This window comes from Podospora anserina, chromosome 1, assembly GCF_000226545.1.
Source record: "Podospora anserina S mat+ genomic DNA chromosome 1, supercontig 4".
Classification (NCBI taxonomy): domain Eukaryota; kingdom Fungi; phylum Ascomycota; class Sordariomycetes; order Sordariales; family Podosporaceae; genus Podospora; species Podospora anserina.
Window position 1 is genome coordinate 1,023,427 of NW_001914853.1, and position 19,960 is coordinate 1,043,386.

The 19,960-nt window shown below is 50.6% G+C and overlaps 7 protein-coding genes across 7 annotated transcripts; 4 read left to right on the forward strand and 3 right to left on the reverse strand.

Moving 5' to 3' along the window:
* Positions 1 to 439: 439 nt before the first annotated feature.
* PODANS_1_17210 (uncharacterized protein) lies at positions 440 to 853 on the forward strand (the record flags this gene model as incomplete). Its single annotated transcript, XM_001907135.1, has 3 exons — positions 440 to 472; positions 536 to 601; positions 674 to 853. 3 exons carry the CDS (start codon positions 440 to 442, stop codon positions 851 to 853), a joined length of 279 nt encoding a protein of 92 aa, XP_001907170.1.
* Positions 854 to 1,329: 476 nt separating this feature from the next.
* PODANS_1_17220 (uncharacterized protein) lies at positions 1,330 to 1,929 on the reverse strand (the record flags this gene model as incomplete). Its single annotated transcript, XM_001907136.1, has 1 exon — positions 1,330 to 1,929. One exon carries the CDS (start codon positions 1,927 to 1,929, stop codon positions 1,330 to 1,332), a length of 600 nt encoding a protein of 199 aa, XP_001907171.1.
* Positions 1,930 to 2,472: 543 nt separating this feature from the next.
* On the forward strand, positions 2,473 to 3,603 carry PODANS_1_17230 (uncharacterized protein; the record flags this gene model as incomplete). The annotated part of the gene is made up of 1 exon (XM_001907137.1): positions 2,473 to 3,603. The coding sequence occupies one exon, from the start codon at positions 2,473 to 2,475 to the stop codon at positions 3,601 to 3,603; it is 1,131 nt and encodes a 376-aa protein (XP_001907172.1).
* A 137-nt stretch (positions 3,604 to 3,740) lies between these two features.
* Positions 3,741 to 5,264, reverse strand: PODANS_1_17240 (uncharacterized protein; the record flags this gene model as incomplete). The annotated part of the gene is made up of 1 exon (XM_001907138.1): positions 3,741 to 5,264. One exon carries the CDS (start codon positions 5,262 to 5,264, stop codon positions 3,741 to 3,743), a length of 1,524 nt encoding a protein of 507 aa, XP_001907173.1.
* Positions 5,265 to 5,904: 640 nt separating this feature from the next.
* Positions 5,905 to 7,122, forward strand: PODANS_1_17250 (uncharacterized protein; the record flags this gene model as incomplete). Its single annotated transcript, XM_001907139.1, has 2 exons — positions 5,905 to 5,952; positions 6,037 to 7,122. 2 exons carry the CDS (start codon positions 5,905 to 5,907, stop codon positions 7,120 to 7,122), a joined length of 1,134 nt encoding a protein of 377 aa, XP_001907174.1.
* Positions 7,123 to 10,522: 3,400 nt separating this feature from the next.
* On the reverse strand, positions 10,523 to 13,937 carry PODANS_1_17260 (uncharacterized protein; the record flags this gene model as incomplete). The annotated part of the gene is made up of 7 exons (XM_001907140.1): positions 10,523 to 10,675; positions 10,772 to 10,957; positions 11,013 to 11,252; positions 11,309 to 11,350; positions 11,389 to 12,305; positions 12,359 to 12,483; positions 12,565 to 13,937. The coding sequence occupies 7 exons, from the start codon at positions 13,935 to 13,937 to the stop codon at positions 10,523 to 10,525; spliced, it is 3,036 nt and encodes a 1,011-aa protein (XP_001907175.1).
* Positions 13,938 to 16,806: 2,869 nt separating this feature from the next.
* PODANS_1_17270 (uncharacterized protein) lies at positions 16,807 to 18,856 on the forward strand (the record flags this gene model as incomplete). The annotated part of the gene is made up of 6 exons (XM_001907141.1): positions 16,807 to 16,849; positions 16,913 to 17,148; positions 17,237 to 17,602; positions 17,659 to 17,916; positions 17,964 to 18,461; positions 18,524 to 18,856. The coding sequence occupies 6 exons, from the start codon at positions 16,807 to 16,809 to the stop codon at positions 18,854 to 18,856; spliced, it is 1,734 nt and encodes a 577-aa protein (XP_001907176.1).
* Between the last annotated feature and the right edge of the window lie 1,104 nt (positions 18,857 to 19,960).

The window sequence follows — 19,960 nt, forward strand, 5'->3', positions numbered from 1 at the left end:
AAAGGAAAAGAATAAAGGCCATCAAGTACTTGTATTTTTTCTTTATTTACTTTTTCTTTCGGTCGTCCGAGATGATTAATTGATGCTACCCGGATCTAAGTACATGGATACAACATGATGGGAGAGGCTAAGACAAGCTATGCATTTCTGGGTCTGGGTGACCGACTGATGGTGATGTATTAATATCCCTCTGACGTCTCCCTCACATGCTTGCCCTCGGCCGTTCTTTTTTCTCTTATTATTTGCTGCGTGGACTATTACTTTTTGTGCTCCTATCCACTGCACATCGTCGTCATAAGCTGTCATAATCAATACATCTCGACGACCGCTTTTATATGGTCTGATATCAGTTGTTACTACCACCGGCAGCTACCTCCACAACCACTCTGTCTACGAGGTATCGGTATTTGTGTCCATCTACCTACTCCCGACCGCCAAAATGAACGCCTGCCCATGTGCAAACTATTACAATGTATGCTTTCGCTATCGTCGCTTGAATCTTGGTGACGGATATTAACGGCTCTGACTTACATAGAGACCCAACCCGAACCGTTGCACAAATTACGTATCCAAGTTCGGCGAGCGGTGTAAGCTCTGCGTCGTGAGTCATATCCCCATTCCTCTCGGAATTTGTCAAATGTGCAATTTCTAATCAGCTCTCACAAATTCTCAGACAGTCAAGGACGGCCAGTCAATGACGCGAGGCTTGCTGCCCGAGGATGAGCTGTGGATGACTGCCACACCGGGGTACAATGACCAAGCTTATGGCAGTGGCGGCCAGGGATCCAAGAGTGGCAATAAGAAATCTGGGAGCAGCAGTGGCGGGTACATATCCTCGTGGTTGAGGAAGTGACTGAGGAAGATGAAGTGACTTTTGGCTTTTGTCGGAATATTGGTGCTGGACACCATGGCGCATGGGAAAGCCTTACTATAGGCTGGAGTTCACGGGGAAGGGATACTGGAGTCTTGGAGTTGTACTTGGTTTCGTGATGGGATGGGAAAAGGTACAGACTGAACTTTGGGATTTGGCAACTTTAGTGGAAGGGGCATTCAACTGGAACGATACCAAATATACTATAGACGGGGTAGGAACAATCAACACAGGACTTTATCATATACAATAACGGTTCATCAAGCATCAAAGCTATGCTCCCTCTTTACAATCCAAAAGTGATACCCCCATGCGCCGCCCCGTACCTAACTCAAAAAAAAAATGATCATATCTCATACTCAAAAGAAATGGTGGGCTTTTTTTTTTTTCCATCACACGCGTGAAGTTGGACCCCCCGGCCCTACCCAGTCTCAGTTCCCGCCAGCACGCCTAGACAATCAGTACAACCTCCTCTGATACCACCCCCTTTCTTCACCTTGCGCCAGTCTCATCAGCTCCTCCTTGATCCTCTTCCGTCTCTCCGCTCTGCTGATTGGTTTCTGTGGCCCTTCCTCCCCGTCTTCCCCTTCTTGCTCACCATCGTCTCCTTCTGTCTTCTTCTCAGCCTTCTTACCAGTCCTCATCCACCCAAGCAGCCCCCCCTCCTTCTTTTCCTTCTCCTCCACCTGCTTCTTCTCAGCCAGCACCTCCTCCTCAGTGGGAACAGTAGGAACAACAGAGATCACCACCTCCCTCTCCCGTTCCAGCTCCTTTTCCTTCTCCTCCTCCAACAAGATTTCTTTCAGTGGTCTCGGCGGGCGGGAGATATTCTCATCCTCGATGATCACTATCGTCCCATCCTCGAGCTCAGTGGTCGATTGCTTGAACCGATCAGGGAGGAAGATTTTGGGGGAGGGTTTAGGGCGGTTGATGCTCGCTCTAATTTCGCGGAGGGTGCGTTGTTGGATTGTGTACCCTGACAGGAAGAGAGCTAAAGTGAAGAAGAATACTATTTTGCGGAGGGGGTGGGTGGGTGGAATGTTAGTGACATGGAACATGGGACACGGGAAGGACGGGTAGGTGCATACCGACGCCGGAGGAGACGGCTATGGAGACTTGGCTGGAGGTGAGGAGCATTGTTTTTTTTTTTTTTTTTTTTGTGTGTGTGTGTGTGGGTATGTGTGTGTATGTGTGTGTGTCGTCTGTCCCTCGTTGCTCGTGTGTGCGTGTGTGCTTGTGGTTCCCGAGAGGGTGAGGTATATATATATATATATTTATATGTATGTATGTATCAATAGAGGATGTTGTTGCTACAACAGCTCAACAGAGAAGTCATCCATGGTTTGTTGAAGAGAGAGTGGTCACACTTGGATTTTGTACCCATCCACGCCAACCTTGGCTTGCCCCTCCAACCAAAGAGCGAGGCGGCGGCGTGCCTTGGAACACCCCCGGTCTCAACACCATGAACCGCGGTTGGACGGGCAACAATCGGTTATCAGCTGTGTCTTGATCAACGCCGCCGCGCCGCGCGCGCCAAGCAAAAGCTGGGGGAAGCTCTTCTTCTTGGCACCCTCTTTCCCCAAAGCCCCACATAAATTTCAATGTGGGGCACCATCTTTCGCGGCGCGCTCTGCGTCCTTCTCCAACAAATGTTCGCGATTCAAAACATCCCAATCCCCTCAAGCCGACCACACACAATCACAATGACCGACCGCAAACCCAAAACGTCTGAATTCCACCGCGCCGACGAACGCCGCTTTCTCGACGAGCGCGGCTCCTCGGGTCCCCTAGCCCCCAACGGCCTCAACCCAGCCACCATCCTCGAAAAAGCCGTCCGCGAGCGCATAGTCGATTCCTACTTTTACAAAGAGCAATGTTACGCCATCAACGAAGCGGACATTGTTGACAGGGTAGTCGAGCACGTCGACCACATCGGCGGTGTAACCGGGACGGTCCAAAAGCCCACGCCGTTCCTCTGCCTTGCCTTTAAACTCCTGCAGCTTGCACCAAACGATGATATCTTGAACGAGTATCTCAATTTCGGGGGTGAGAAGTTCAAGTATCTGAGGGCGTTGGCGGTGTTTTATATTAGGTTGACGAGGCAGGACAAGGATGTTTATACGAGGCTGGAGCCGTTCTTGGAGGACAGGAGGAAGTTGAGGAGGAAGGGGAGGAACGGGGTTAGTTTGACGTACATGGATGAGTTTGTGGATGATTTGCTGGTCAAGGACAGGGTGTGTGCGACGAGTTTGTGGAAGATGAGGAGGAGGGATGTGTTGGAGGATTTGGAGCTGTTGGAGCCGAGGGTTAGTCCGTTGGGGAGTTTGGAGGATTTGCTTGAGGAGGAGGATGAGGAGATGAAGGATGGGGGAGAGGATAAAAATGGGAGGGGTGGGAGTGGGGGTGAGAGGTCGAGGTCGAGGTCATATTCGAGTTCGAGATCAGCGGACAGGCGGGATTCAAGGTCGAGATCAAGGGACAGGCGGGATTCAAGGTCGAGGTCATATTCGAGGTCTAGGTCGAGAACGAGATCGAGATCGAGATCAAGGTCAAGGTCAAGGTCAAGGTCAAGGTCAAGGTCTAGGTCTGGGAGGTATAGGTCACGGTCCAGGTCGGGATCGAGGCACAGGTCGCCATCACGCTCGAGGTCGAGGGGAGAGCGGTCAGATCACGACAGGATGGATATTGACAGGTCTGACAAGGACCGTGAGGAGGGCGAGGCAAGTCCTTGAACTCTGGAATCAAGGCAGGGGTGGAAAGGTATCAGGGTGGGTATCTTGAGGGTCTAAAGGACCGATCTGCATCTAGGCACAAACAACATGCATACATGTACAATAATACCTTAAATCACATATTCGTACAAAGTGCCTTATGTTCTGACCTCCTTGGCCACAGCATCCGCAACATCCAGCAGCCTTGCATCGTCCCAGTACTGCCCGATCAACTGCAGTCCTGCTGCTCCTTCGGTCGCCACCTTCATCGGCACGCTAATCGCTGGCAGGCCCGCCAAGCTGGCCGGCACAGTAAACACATCATTCATATACGCATCCACCGGCTGCTGCTCCATCACCCCCTTCAGCTTAGGAGCCAATGTCGGCGCTGTAGGACACAGCAGAAAGTCCACCTCCTCCGGTCCCCATTTGTCCTCCATCTCCACCTCCTCAGGCAGATCACTCAGCTCGAACGTCTCCCTCTCTTGCAGCGGGTTCTCCAGCGCAAACACCCTGTTGAAATCCCTCCTCACCAGTCTCCGCACTCGTTGCGCCTTTATAAAGTAGTTGTCCATCGCCTCTGAACTGAGGGTATATGAGCCCAGCAAGATCCGCCTCTTGACCTCCTCACCGAAACCCTTTCCTCTTGTCGAGGCGTAGAGAACACCTCCGGCTGATGCATCACTTGCTCCCTCAGCGTCCCTCGCTCCATAGCGTACCCCGTCGTATTTTGCCAGGTTGGAAGACGCCTCGGCCGGAGCAATGACGTAGTACGCCGCGAGGGCATGTTTAGTTGTCGGCAGCGACACTGGTACGATCCTAGCACCGGCATCTTGTAACCTCTTCGCAGCAGCAGCCCAGGCATCCCGGATCTCGGGGTCGAGCTCGGCGATGTTGTACTCGAGTGGGATACCAAATTTCAGCCCTTCCAACTCTGTAGTTTGACCTTGTCGGCTGCGATACCCCCTTCGCTGAGCAGCGCATCTTTTCCTGGCCGCCGTAGTCAAACTCGTCGGATCATTGCTGTCGTGTTCCTTCCACAGCCCTCGCTCTCCAATAATCAACTCCTTTAGTGGGTTGATCTGCTTGCTGAGAAAGCCCACTGTGTCTAGGCTGTTGGCGTAAGGAATGACTCCATAGCGTGAGATCATTCCGTAGGAGGGTTTATACCCGATGATACCGGTGTATGCCGCTGGTAGTCTTACCGATCCACCCGTGTCTGTCCCGAGAGCAAGTTCTACCTCCCCGTTGGCTACTGCTACGGCGCTGCCTCCTGAGCTGCCACCTGCTGATGTTTCTGGGGGGGTGTCTTGAGATACTGGACCATAGTGGGAGTATATCGAGTGGCTTCCCATGCCGAACTCATCGAGGTTAGTCTTGCCCGTAATCACTGCGCCGCGGGCGCGGAGCTGGGTAATGATTGTGGCTTCGATGGGGGAGACGTAAGATTTGGAGAGGATGCCGGAGGCGCATGTTGTTGGGAGGCCTGGGATTGTGGTGGCTATGTTGTCTTTTACGGCGAGAGTGAATTGTTTTGGACTGGGAGAAGAAGACGGAGCCGGTGGGGGTGGTGGTGGTATTGGCTCGGGGGGGTGTGTAATGAAGTGGTTGAGAAGACGGCGTTGTGAGGTGAGGCTCACAACGCGCAGCCGGGCACCCCGGAGACCCGACCGGGATAGCATTGGGCTAGCTTTGAATATTACAGCCAACGATTTGTCGACTCCAACTGGCTCAAACGGGGGCGTGGTCCGGCATCATTGAAGCTTGTCGTGATCGGGTTGATGCGTTGGTGGTGTTGAAGATTGATAAGATTCATGAGCTCCGATAAGGGTTAGGGTGTGGCCCAAGCTCCTCAACCTTGGCCATCAAGGTTGCATTTCCACCGGGCATGACGTCGTCACCGAAACCCGATCTTGAGAATGGAGAGCCCGCGGGGGGACGGATGAATAATCCATCTGACAGGAAACGGCCAGGAGCTTTCAGTTCAGCCGCTTGATAGATCACAAGCCACCAGGCGGTCCCCATGTGAAATTTGAGTTTGTGCCATTCCAAATCGTTTTGAGTGCTGAGGTCATCCCAGCTGCCGAGGTCAATTTCCAAATTCAGGGGACCTTTTGCACCCTTGATCGCATTAACCTCACTCCTGCGATTGCGGCATCCCCGTCGCAGTTGTACGCATCGAGACTCTATTGGTAAAATATCCGCTTCAAAATTCGAGAAAGCTGTTCTTTGTCGTTCCATGCGCGTGATTTGCAACCGCCAGGCACTCCGTTTGTAGTGAGGCGCAGCTTTGTTCACACCACCTCCCAATTACTAAGTGCCATGCCAAGAATCGTCCCATCACCATTGCGCTTTCTCAAATACGGCCTTGTAAGTGACGATGTCATACCATATAAGAGTGGAAACACATCATCTGTTCTCTTGGGCTCATTAATTGACTTCTCGTTTTCACAGCCAAAACAACATTACCATCACCAGCAACCACTTAGAGCTTTATTCAGACCAACCCACCAATACCAATCTCTCAGACATCAGTCTCAAGGCCCGCGCCAGTCTCGCGGCGGTTACAACTACAACTACGACCACAACTCTTACCGTCAATACAGGCCTCCAAATCGCTGGTCTATCAAAAGACACATCGGCAAAGGCTACTTGGAAGCTCTCATCCTCATCTTCTTCCTCTACAAGTACAAGTACCCCAAAGCAATCATGTCCTCCTCCCTCATCCCCGACAACCCCGACGAGGTAATGGTCATCCGCGACCTCACGCCCAACGTCGCCATCTTTTCTGTACCCTTCTCCCGTTTCGGTAAAATCCCCATCGGCGGCCGCGGCACCGCTGTCCGCCTCACCTCTGGCTCCATCGCAGTCTTCTCCCCCGTCGCGCTGACGGAAGCCACCAAAGCCAAGATCGCTTCCTGGGGAGGTCAAGTCAAGTACCTGGTCGCGACGGACATTGAACACCACATCTTCCTCTCGGAATGGAAAAAAGCCTACCCCGCGGCGAAATTAATCGGCCCAGAAGGTCTCCCCGAAAAGCGCCTCAAGGTGAAGAACGACCCTAAAATCGGCCACGAACCGTTTGATGTTGTCATTGGCAAAAACACACCCAGGCCGTACTCGGTAGATGCCGAGTTCGACAAAGACTTCGAGGTGGAGTATATCGCCTCCCACCCCAACAAGGAAGTGGTGTTTTTGTATAAACCGGACAAGGTGCTCATCGAGGCGGATTTGTTGTTTAATTTGCCTGCGACGGAGCAGTACTCCAAGGTACCGGAGGAGAAGAAGCCGAAGCCGGGGTTGTTGGGGGGATGGTTTATGGGGATGAACAGTACGGAGGGAGAGGCGAAGGGGATGAAGAGATTTTTGTGGTGGGTTGTGAGCAGGGCGGATAGGGAGGGGTTCAATGAGATTGTGGGGAGGATGTATAGGGATTGGGATTTTGAGGTGATTGTGCCCTGTCATGGGGAGGTTATTGAAAAGGGGGCGAAGGAGGTCTGGGGGAGGGTGTTTGAGTGGCATTTGGAGGGGAAGAAGTGAGTGCTTTTCTGGCTGTCTTTTGGTAAATAGTGGTTGTTAATATGGAGGGGTTTCTCTTTGCAGGGGGTCACATTTGTAAGATAGGTGGCTAATGGCCGTGATTAGGAAGAGTCTTTTGTGTTTTTGATGAAATAATGGGCGAGTGATTGTTTGTTAACACACCTGGAATTGGGCATTTAATGGGAATGCTATGTGGTTGCGAAACCTCGACATTGGGCAAGTGTGACAATCCGTCTTTGAGGATATGTTGGCTAGTGAGTTGATCGTCTGAGACATTGATGCAGGTACCGTCATCTCGCCACTCGGGTGTTGTACCCGGACTGGTGACACATATCAGATCTCAAAAATACAGTGGCAACTAAAGCATCATTGACAGGCTTGGGCTTACCAGGCTACGAAAAAGGGTTGGCTAGTGTTAGGCTTGGTTCTCACGGTTCTGTCCTTGTTGTGGACTTTCTGGATCACTGTTGCAGTTTTGGTGACAACCTGGCCCATCTGCGGTCTCGCAGTTACTACAGTTTTTGCTGTTGGGCCTAGGGTGGTCCTTATCCATATTGCCGTCGTCCTGGCGATGGCCAGCCCTGCCCCTGAACAGGGCACCCGCTTCTCCGGTTGTCCTGCCGGTCCTGCAGCCAGGACCGGTGTTGATATTGCTACTGCCACCCTTGCTGCCGTCGCCGCGGCAACTCGCCGTTCCTGCGTTACGCAACCCAATTCTAGCTCCGTAGTCTCCATCACATCTAGTCAACCCGGAACTTCTAGTCAACCCGGCATTTCTAGTCAACCCCAACACCTGTAGTTAACCTTGCACTTGTAATTGTATGACCCTAGCTATTCGGAGTCTTCTAAAGAGAACAACACAACAGAACATCTACAGTTATTATACATATCGACCGCCTTGGACTGCAGACTCGCTTGCCATGTCTTCTAATAAAACCAGACGGAACTAGAAGTAAAGTAGAGTTACTCACTGCTGCTTTCCTTGAAGCTCGGGGCATATCTCATATCAAACGCTACTAGCTTATGATATGGTTGAAGGAAGTTGAACACACATCCTCTTGGAACCATGGAACTAAGATACAAGGTCTTTCCGTTAAGTCTTGGTTAATTCTGTCCTTGTTAGAGTACTTAACTATGAAGTCTTTAAATCGGATCCACGCCCTCTCTCAACATCCCTGATCTAAGGTAGACGAGAAGTTAGAGCAAATAAGGCCCTTGTTAGTATTCATTTACACAGCTCTAGCTCCGCTCTACAGATTCTTCCCGATTCATTAGCATTATAGTTATTCTATTAACTAGCATCGTGTATTTACTTTCCATCAGCTCATCAATAAATGTCTTTATATTCTACAGACAAGAATAAAGCTCAGCAGTGCTCACAAATGTGAAAGGTACCAACTTGATAGTGTTTGCTAATGCAAAAAGAACTGAAAGCAGCGTTCACACATAATGTCTTCGTGAGAATAAGATAGGGGATTCTTTGAGGAATATTGTATGTTGAGAGGGCTGTTGTCCTTGGGGGCTCATGAGCATTTGATTGGGTTTGTTTCCGGATTTTCTTCCTACAATGTCTTCTCTCCTTGTGGAGTGGGATTGATGGGGAACGTTATCTGAAGTTGATGGGGTTATTGGACGTTGGCGACATGAGTAAGGGTTTGATTGATAATAGGACCTAAGCGAGGGCAGCAAAATTATAAGGCCAGCAGTGCTCACGAGGATAAAATCCAGAATCCACCCGCATTCAGACATCAATATAGCATATATTTATCATTTCCAAACAACAAAGTAAAACTCAGCAGTGCCCAGAAGAGTTGAAGATATTAGTGGCAGGTGCAATGGGCCTACAGTTCATGCTTTAAATTTGGAGTTCCTGGTGGCAGCTCATAGCTCATAGAAAACAACCATGATTTCCCCTTTAATTTGATGACTTGCTGCTACACACCTTGCGACATGAATCCATCCAACTGACCTGCAATATAGTCCGGGAGCATGGACACATGAATGTCTTTGTCGTTTCTGACAAAAGTGTTTATCAGTATTTGCACATACCTAAGTTAAACCTCAACAGCGCTTACAAACAAATATCTTTATCGTTTAAAATCAAAAGAAATAAAACTCAGCAGCACTCACACACAAATATCTTTATCGTATATAAACGAAAAAATAAAATTTAGCAGTGCTCACAAGTGCAAAATGCATAATCCAGCAGTGCTTACACATAAATGAATGTCTTAAATCGTTTAAAAGAAAAAAAACAAAATACTACTCACCAGCACTCACACACAAACATCTTCTCCGTCTACAAACAACAAAACAAAACTTAGCAGCGCTCACAAGTGTAAAGTTTAGAATCCAGCAGCGTTACATATGATGTCTCGATCGTTTAAAAACGAAGAATAGCGCTCACAAGTGCAAAACGCATATTTAGGCAGCGTTTACAAATGATGTCTTAGTCGTTCAAAAACAAAAAACAAAAACTCAGCAGCGTTCACAAACGATCTCTCATGTTAAAGCTTGGATGACGATTGTTCAAACATAATTACCTTTAAAAAATCTATGCAAATGCCATGTAGACTTCATTCAAAAGACTTCAAATGCAGCATTTTTGACCAGTTTGGGGGGGGAGGGGAGGTAATGCAGGGCTTTGCAGGGCTGTGTGAGACCCCTTTTGGCCCCCATGTCAAGCAGGCAAAACTCCATTTTGGTCGACTCTTACAGCCTCAGTTGTGAACATGGCGTGTTTGAAGCTTGGTATTGAGGTTTTTTGGCGTTGAACTGAGGTTGAAGGGCTGTATTTCTGACTGTGTTTAATGTTTTAATAGCCTCAAACAGGTCTATATATGGGATTTGAGGCTCGGGCAATGCATCATCCCACACAAGAAGGCCTCAAAAGCCATTAAAATGTGGATCTCTATGCATTAATATGCAACATTATGTTGTTGAAGGACATCCAACTACATCCTTCTAACCTCCCCTGAAGCGGAGAAAACAGATTTCTGTGATGTTTTCAGACCTCGGTTGTGGAAACCCTTGGATTTGATGCCTACAATCGACAATAACGCCCACAGCCAAGGATCACAGGTCTCAAACGTAGGACTGGACGTCCAAATAGCTACATCAAGTCACAAAAAGACCTCAAAAAGTCATAGATAAATGTCCGCATGTATTTGAATGTCTACAACGCTATGATTTCCCTCCCCCCCAAAACTCCTCGCCATTTACCCCCTATAAAAACAAAAGCAACATGTCCACGAATATTGCGCCCAAGTCGACGTGCAAATTACCCCCTAAGATCTCCACGATATCCTCCGAGGCCTCAGAATAAAACTATCATGCATGGGAAAAACGAAAATTGCACGAGAAAGCCCAAAAGAAAAGGCGACAACAACTTGGAAACGGCTCAGAAGCCGTCGTACTCGAAAGCAGCGGCGTATTCGGGGATGGTGCCCTTCATAAGGGCGTCATCTCTGTCCGCCTGAAGCTCCATCTTCTCCGGGTCGATGAAACGGGCGGTCAGAGCGAACCGTCGCTTTCCCTCGGGGGTGACGGCGTGCTGTAAGGCTGAGTGTTAGAGATAGGTACACAAGTTGCGGTCAGGGAAGGAAGAGCGCACCTCATACAGCTTCTGGATGGTGCACCCAGCCATCACCATCATATCACCGTGCTTCATCTCCACCTCCAGAATATCCTTGTGGTTTTTCTTCCCACCGGTTTTGGTGAAACCATTGGTTTCGAAACCCTTGTTTCGCTTGGGGCGAAACCTCATCGTGCACGGCGACCCAAGTGATAGAGCGGCGACAACAGGGCCAAGCTCCTTTTCACCATCATCATGATACTGTGGAATGATAGGTTAGTACACTACAGTAACGTCGCCAGCAACGGTAACATACATTAATCTTATCATCCTCCATATAGCCCAGGGCGAGTAGCTCATTGAAGCTTTGGCTATGAGCGTCAAGGTTGGTGATGGTTTCATCACCAATCTCATGATCAGCCGGGAAGTTTGCCGTGGCAGAAGACACAGCAACATTCTTGGCCCAGTCAAGACGCTTGAGAGCCTTGAGAATGGCAGCGGGGGCCTCGGCGAAACCCTTGGACTGTACCGAGACTCCAAACTTGTAGCGGGCACCCTTGGAAATCATTGTGAGTTTGATACCCAACAATCTGACATAAGTGTTGGACTTACAAAGTTTTGCTGGAAGTGGCGGGTCAAACCTTCAAGCTTGTCTGGAAGAGGGTCAGTATGGTCTCCCTACTGGAAACGACATGGAATGAGTATGACTTACGACCAGCGACGGCAGCGGGGTTCCTCTTCAGACCAATATCCTCCACCTCCAAAGACCTGAATAGCTCATCTGGGCCACCAGGCCTGGCGTTGATGACATCATTCGACTGGAAAATTGTGAAGGAGCCAATAATACGTTCCTGGGCGTCGGTCAGGAAGAACTGACGAACGTTATAGCCTCCAAGGCCCATAACAGATGATCGAATGGCATATTTCTCAAGCCAGATGGTGGTGAGGGCATCGTTGGCTTGATGGCGTGATCTTCTGGACGCCATCTGCTTTGTGAAGGCCTCAACCTCAGCCTCAAGCTCTGCCTGAGGGAATGGAGTCATGGGGGCTGCCTTCTTGAACCCGCACCCTGGGATCTCGCACTGCAGCCAGTTCCAGTACCGACGTCTGCAGGCATGATGGCACTGGGGGCAGACAAACCCTCCGCGAAGGCCCAACTCTGTGCCGTGGTGCTGAGAATTGACGGCGGGCAACTCGGGCATGAGCGAGGGAATGGTTCCCGTGAAAGGCTGGCGCTCGTCAAGAAAGGCTTGGCTGTAGGCCAGAGCATCGAGGTCGACCAGTTGGTCGGGCAACATCCGATAGTACATGTTGCAGCCGTATTGGAGGCAGAACCATCCAATGGTAAAAATTTGTTTACTCTCCTGGTGACAGGAAGAGCAAACTCTCATGGGACAAGTGACCGGAGTCACGATCTCCTCCTGCCCAGCAGGAATCCACCAAGACGGCGTGAAGGGGTTGGCTTTTTCGAACCGAATACGCCAGACTGAAAAGATCCTCTGAGTCTCAGGGTTCCTCAGAATTTCTTTCCACATGTATGTGATGTGGAACCAGTCGAGAACAGCGTAAGGGGCAGGCGGCTGGCAAGGGTAAAGCGGATGATTCTCACCTTCAAAGTGGGTTAGCATGCTCTAGTTCATGGAAAACCTGAATTTCACTCACCCGCAATGATAGCAATCAAAGTACGTTGCTCGTAAGCGTTCTTGATGGATCGAACGTTGGTGGCGTTGTCATCGGCGTCGCGACCACGAACCATTACGCTTCCTTCCCTCACTCGGCCACCCCCACTGTACCTAAGTTAGCAACCATAGTAAACACTACAAGGGCCTACGGACCCGAAGAAGGTGGACGAGGATGAGAGTACTTACACAGCCGAAATGACAACGCTTTGGTGGAAGACATCGCCCTTTTCGACCTCCAAGTCAATCAGAAATCCCTTGGCAAGCAGACCGATGTTGTAGAGACTGCTCTTGTAGGACTTGTAGTAAGGGAGGGCCTCGCATAACCCCCCCCGGAACCTCGAGTGAATTGGAGGCGGGCCACGAGGGGCAGGCCTGGCAACAGGGACACGAGGGGCGAGCTTGACAACAGGGGCAGTCTCTTCATCCTTGTCGGCGACAGGCGCGATAGCCAGGTTAATCTTGATGTTGGCGGCCTGGGGGATGATGTCGTCAATGTCTGGGTACTGAGCCACGTCCAAGATAGGACTGTGAGGGTCAATCGCGGGTAGGCCGACCACGGGAGAGCCCACCGCAGGACGACTGGCGACAAATGGGTAGACACTCGAGTCCCAAATTGGGATCTGAGAAGCCAGAGCACCACTGTTGTGGTTGTAAAAAGGCAGCGGCTGTCCGGCCTGATGGGCGGGGTCGGGATGGACGAAAGGGTCGACCATCGGAGGGTTAACCAATGGAGAGTTGGCCGCGAGAAGGTTGACCACGGGCGGGATAGCGACAAAGGGGTAGGCGGCGGGATGATAGCTTTGGGTGTGAGGGTTGTACCAGTTCTGGTCAAACACCGGTTCATTCATAAAAAATTGCTGGTGGGCTAAGAAGGGGTCGACGGCACCATGCTGAGTTACGGCTTGATGGTTAACGATGGCCCTCAGGTTGAACATGATCTTTTCAACGTAATATTCCAAGGGCACATTGGCCAGCTGCATATCCATTGCGTCTGCTTGCATGTGGAACGGAATGACGGACTTGGCCTCGTGGTTTTCGGGTGCAGCTGGGTAGAGAGGCACGTTTTCGCGCTCCAGGTTGGGGTCAATGTTATTCTCGACATTGGCGCCACACTCGGCATTGACGACAAAGTCAGCGTTCATGTCATTCTTGACGACAATCTCATGCTCGGCGTCAACTTCGTGTTCGGCATCAATTCCGTGCTCGGCATCGATGTCAGTCTCAGCCTCGTCATTGACATCCTTGGAGTGAATCTCGGAGAATTCCCGAGTCCGCAAGCGCTTGCTGATAGATTTGGTAACCGCACGCGAATCCTCAAACTCGGGAGTGTCTTCCCGGGACCGCTTGTTGGCCCGCGGGAAGTCGTCAAAGGCACCAAACCCCTGAATGATGCTCGTCAACTTCTCTGTGGCTCGCAAGGCAGCCTGGCGCTTGGGCCTGCCAGAGACAGGCATGACAGGAGACGAGGGAGCTGAGCTCAGGGGCGAGGAGACGCCGGAAAAGACACCGTCAGCCTCAGGGGAGCTTGTGCCGGTCACCTCGGTGGTCATGTCAGACATCGCTGTCAGATGTGTGCAAGTCAGCTCTGCGAGGTCGGCGAAGTAGGTAATTGGGCTGGTTAGAGGTTAGTATATAGACTCGAACAAAAAAGGGGAGCCAATGAGAGGAAATTCAGGTGCTCGCAGGCATCGCGATGAACCAAAAAAAACACTCTCCGTTGACGTCCCCAATGTGAAAAGAAGAACCAAGACTTGCCTTGTGAGCCCTGTCGCGGGTTAAGAATAGGGAATAAGACTGATTGATGGGCAGTCGGGGCCTGATGGCTGTTTGTCTCTTGCTTCTGCTGGCTCTTGTCAAAACAGACTCTGAACAGTACCAATCATTTGGCAAAGCAGAAAAAAAGATACTGAGACTTTCGCAAGAGTTTGAACCGCTCCACGCAGGGAGAAAATCCTGAGTGGTCATGTAGTTGCTCTGCCCATCTCTGGCCATTTCTCATTGGCTGAGGTCTTTGAGATGATATTGGATGGTATAGAAGGTGGAATGAGGAGTTTTCTCGAAGCAAAATGACTTACCGCAAGGTCCGATTGTGCTGGGAGGATCTGGGGGACTGTAAGGTTGCGCCGTGTTAGCCGCCAAGATCAACTGTGGCTTAAATACTGTTGTGCAGAGGGTATCATCCACAGAAGTCAAAATGAACCGTCGAAGACATTTTGAATTCACGATACTTCGTGACGACGCGCGCGATAATCGTGGAGGAGTGTAGGGGAATTCAACTTACTCGACGTTCACGAACGGTGCTCGCAAGCGAGCAGACGGAGGTGGGAGGGTTCGGTGGTGTTGAGGAGAAGTAATAGAAAGGGAAAGGAAAAGGAATCAAATAGGTTGGGGAGGGTAGAGGAGTAGGGAGGTGGTCCAGGCCCCAGGTCCTAGGCACCACTCGTGCCTTCCGTCTTCACTAGCAGATAACAATGAAGAAAAACTCTTCGAGCCTCGTGGATAGCTGTGGAAGGTGGGAGGGAAGGAGGAAGGACTCTGGTACTGTGTAGACTAAGAGCTGGGGGCTGGCTATCTATCCTATGGACGACTGAGGAAAGGTTTGCTCTTGCTGCTCGTCCCATCCTGAACATTACAGGACAGCAAATCTCTTCAGCAGATATGTCTATCTCGGACGCGTCTTAGAGACTCAGAAGATTAGACGAGATGATACTGGTGCTGTGATGTGTTGTTTGAAAGTAAGTAATAGTGACGAAGGTTGCTTGTTAATATATTGGTTTAGCTGATCTCTGTTTGATTACTTTGAACATATTGAGTCAGTTTCCTTATCAATTCACCCCCCAAAGTGTCTCCGGGCCAAGTACTCCTGCGTCCTCTTTGATAGTCTTGAGTCTATGGAGACACGCAAGAAGTCGAGCATAAGATCACCCGTCCTCTACGCGCAGGGAAAGAGGTGGGTTCCTCCCAAGGTCTTTGAATTGTGTGCACTGTGCCATGATCGCCGCCGAAGTAAGGACCGACCCCTTCTCCTGAACAGGGAGCAAGAGCGACTGGGCTCAACGGCACCGAATTACGTCATTCCGCTCCTTACTTTGCCAGGCAGCCACGGATTGCAATGCGCCTTTGAAAATCGAGTCAAGTCCCAGAATCATTCACCTATATCTATATTATTGTCTCTTTTCTGCTAGGTGCTGTGAGAAGACAAAAGATAATGGAGGGAGTATGCGAAAGGAACGGACTGCCTACATTGTAGGTGTTGCCTGCTCTGTGAGACATGACCAGAGCGGAGTTTCAGGCACATGGAAGCCTCGTGTGAGAGGAGTCGTCTGAAACCGTAGCCCTGTAGAACTTGAGGCTCTGCGGGAGATCGAAACCAAGCTTTTTCATATCTCGGATCATCCGATGTGGAAGGAGAGATGGAGCCCTGCTACCAACTCACCTCATATGTGAAGTTTGCCCTCTTGGTGAGAGCATACCAACAACTCACTTGTTATCTTCTTTCAAAACGGTAGAGCTTGAGAATCGGCCCAGTTCCCACCAGCTCAACTCTCTACCTGGTTTTAAATCCAATCAGAGAACCACAATAGTCGTGGAGAGGTGACGAAGGCGGGCAATTGTTTGTGTATTGTACCTGCCTGGCAAGTTTTTTTCCCCAAATAAAGCGGCGATGACGTATGTTGAGAGAAATTAGGATTACGGCGACGGAAGGAACGGACTGAGGTGGCACCATGGGGCATCTTGTGGATTCGAACACGTAGATTGGCCATCTCACTCCCACACAGTTTTGTATGTACTTTTGAATTGCCCAATAACAAACCTATTGTTCCTGAAAACGTCATCCAAGTGCCACAGAACACCGGCAATGACTCGATGTTAGCCAAATGCCTTCCGAAAGACTTGATAACCGAGGGGAGACCGGAAGTTGAGCAGTTGGTAGAACTGGTTCGTGCATGTCTCGCGGTCAGCTACCCCGCATGTCAAACAGCGCTAGAAGGGGGTTTACCGAGGAGCTTGGGGCAAATGCGGGGGAGACTGCGGGGAAGCCTCGCAAGCGAGCAAGCGTTGGTGGGAATGGAAGCGCCAAGTCCTCAATCATGGGGAAAGTGGGCCAGAAACGGGATCATGAACGGTTCGGGGACCCTTGTCAACTGTGTCCAAGACGGTGTAGAAGGGATCGAGGATGGCTGGGTCGTCGCCTTGTCTCAGCATTCGCATGTTATCACAGCATTGCGTGCTGTCAAAAACCCCTTCTCCTTTTCTTTTACCTCACCGACTGTGCTGCGCTGAAAACCGGTTTCGTTGACGCTGAGTGGTTGAGACAGCACCACTGATCAAGCGCTGTTGTATCAAGAACAACATTCCCAGCTAACAGGTTCGGCCGTGCCAGTTTAACAACTGAACACACTACAACCGTGACAAAACTACGTCAAGATGGTCTTTTACCCCCCTCCTTGGGTCCCGAAGCTCCCATTCGGTGAGGCTTACCCCAGAATCCGGTTGAGATGTAGGCAAACATGGCTAACTGGTTCATACACAGACCCCCCTGATTCGATTACCATTGGAGAGTTTATGAAGAATGAGATCTACGGTCGTCGCCCAATCGCAAAGAGCCGGAATCCCTTCACCTGCGGCTTGACAGGCAAGACATATGGTGTAACCGAGCAGCACAACCGCACCGAGCTTCTCGCGAGGGCCTTGTCTAAGGTTATGGGCTGGGAGCCAAATGTTGATTCGCCGTGGGACAAGGTCATTGCTGTTTTCTCTGTCAATACTGTAAGTAAACGAACAAAAGGAGTTCAGGGTGCAGAATCAGGGGTGCGCGCCGAGCTTTTCGCTGACTTATCGCGTGCGTCGCCGACAGATTGACTACCTGTCTGTGCTTCATTCAGTCCACCGACTGTCCGGTATCGCTACACCTGCCAATGTCGCCTACTCAGCCGGAGAGCTTGAACACCAGCTTCGTTCCTCAGGAGCCAAGGCACTGTTCACCTGTGTGCCAGTTTTGGAGACCGCCTTGACGGCTGCAAAGGCGGTAGGAATTCCAGATGACAAGATCTTTATCATGGATGCGCCAGTGCATTCAAAGAAACTCCCCTACAAGACTGTGGATGACTTGATTCAACTGGGTCAGTCCGTACCTGAGCTCGAGCCCCTGAAATGGGTTAAGGGTCAGGGTGAGAGACAAGTGGCATTTTTGTGCTACTCCAGCGGTACTTCTGGTCTGCCAGTAAGTCGAAACAGTTGAGTCTTGGTTGGATATGGGTTCAGCTAACTGGGGGCCAGAAAGCTGTCATGATCTCGCACAAGAACGTTATTGCGAACACCATGCAATTTTGCATCTACGACTCAGTCTCAAGAGAAAAGTTTGGGGTGGAAACACAAACGGCTTTGGGATTGCTGCCATTCAGCCACATTTATGGGCTGGTGGTCATCGCTCATTCTTCAGTTTGGAGAGGCGATGGCGTCATTGTCCTCCCCAAGTTTGATCTAACAGAGTATCTCCAGGCCATTGAAAGGTTCAAGATCAACTATCTTCCTTTGGTGAGTGTGCTTTTCGCTTCGTTTTCTGCATCTGCTAACAAACGTAGGTTCCTCCAATCGTCATCCGTATGTTGAGTAGCAGAGACATCCTCAAGAAATATGACCTGAGCAGTGTCAGACTTCTCTTTACCGGAGCAGCGCCTCTTGGAAAGGAGACAGCTGAGGAGCTCCTGAAGATCTACCCAACGTGGCATGTGGGTCAGGGATACGGCATGACTGAATCGGCTACCGTCGTATGCACCACCAGCGAACACGATATCCACCAAGGCACATCTGGGTCTCTGGTGCCAGGCACACGGGCCAAGATCATTGATCAAGACGGCAAGGAGATCACCGAGTACAACAAGCCGGGGGAGCTTCTGGTTCAGTCACCCTCCATCACTCTTGGATACCTGAACAACGAGAAGGCTACCGCCGAAGCTTATGTCTGGGATGAGGATGGAAGATGGCTGAGGACCGGCGATGAGGTCATTGTCACCAAGGCGCCCAGTGGGTATGAGCACATTACCATTGTGGACCGGCTCAAGGAGTTGATCAAGGTCAAGGTGAGTTCATCATACCGCCTTGAAAATATCGACATTGAAACTCACAACGTTATTCTGAACAGGCCCACCAAGTCGCCCCAGCCGAACTCGAAGCCCACCTCCTCACCCACCCAGCCGTCGATGACTGCGCGGTCATTGCGGTTCCTGACGAGCGCGACGGCGAAGTACCCAAGGCTTTTGTGGTAACACCGGCGTCCATGGCCGGGCGGAAGGACGAGGACATGGCGGCTGAGATTCTCAAGCATGTCCAGGATCACAAGGCGCACTACAAGTGGCTCAAGGGCGGTATTGAGTTCATCGATGCTATTCCCAAGAGCCCGAGCGGCAAGATCCTGCGTCGCTTGCTTCGGGATAAGGAGAGGGAGGCAAGGAGAGCGGCGGGCGCGAAGCTTTGAGTGGTGGCTGTTTTTGGATATTGAGTATTGTTTTGGAAAGCCATGGTAGTGTTTGCGTGTTGGATAGTAATGGAAGCTAGTATTTCGGAGAATCTTCAACCTGTTAGCCAAATTCTGGAATGCTTGTCGTTCAGAGTGGTTGAGGACTTGATCTCTACCTACAAATCATGTCGCCATCATTCAACGCTGCAGCTGATAAATCTTGCTTGCCGGTAGAGAGAGACTCTGTACAAGGACTCCGCAGAGCTACAAAAAGGAGATCTGGACGAGAGAGCCATTGCATGTTGAAAAGTTGCAGTTGCTTTACTGGGATTTTTTTACTTTAGGCCAGTTCCCAGAACAGGGCACATTCCATCACCTAAGCACCACTTACACGACGTCTCCACCTTCCCAATTCGACCACCCAATCTCACCTCTCGCCATAGGTACCAGGTATCTTTCGACATCGTCTCGTAAGGTAAGCTATGCAAGTTGACTACCATCCTCCTCATTAGGACTTGGCTAATGACTGGCTTGGTATGGTTGGTGCAGGAAACATGTTGCACTTCCTCGGGTCCGGTGTGCCTTTTGTCAGACCATTAACAACCGACCACCCTTGCCCAACCCTCTACGCCAGCCAGCAAGACTCCCAAGTATAAGATTCTTCACCATGCAGCTCCATGTCTACCAGGCACTATTGCAGTCTTGTCAGCATGTGATGGGGTGGATCATCTGACGGGAGAGCAATCAAGCTACACCCTCGAGGCCATGTAGACTTGTTTAGCTACTTCACAGGGTGGGGGAGACGGGGTGAGATGCCTCTACAGGGGATTTCCATCGGCCGGCAAAGAACAAGAGTGTGACAGGAGGGATTAGCCGGCGATGCTGCATGAATTCATAAACGATGAAGAGTAGGGACCGGCGACCTCGGCTGGCTACATCCCCGGCCTCGCCGTTGACTCCCCTTCCGCTTCGGCGGCGAGATCAGCAAGGGGTTCCCGTGTAACAAGCTGGAGGATTTCTCGATTTTCGAAGGGTAAGGCAGTGTCTTGTCATCTGCCATGCCCTTATCACGACGGGGATGAGATGGGGTTTTTGAGGATGGCCATCGGGAGTGTGATCTTG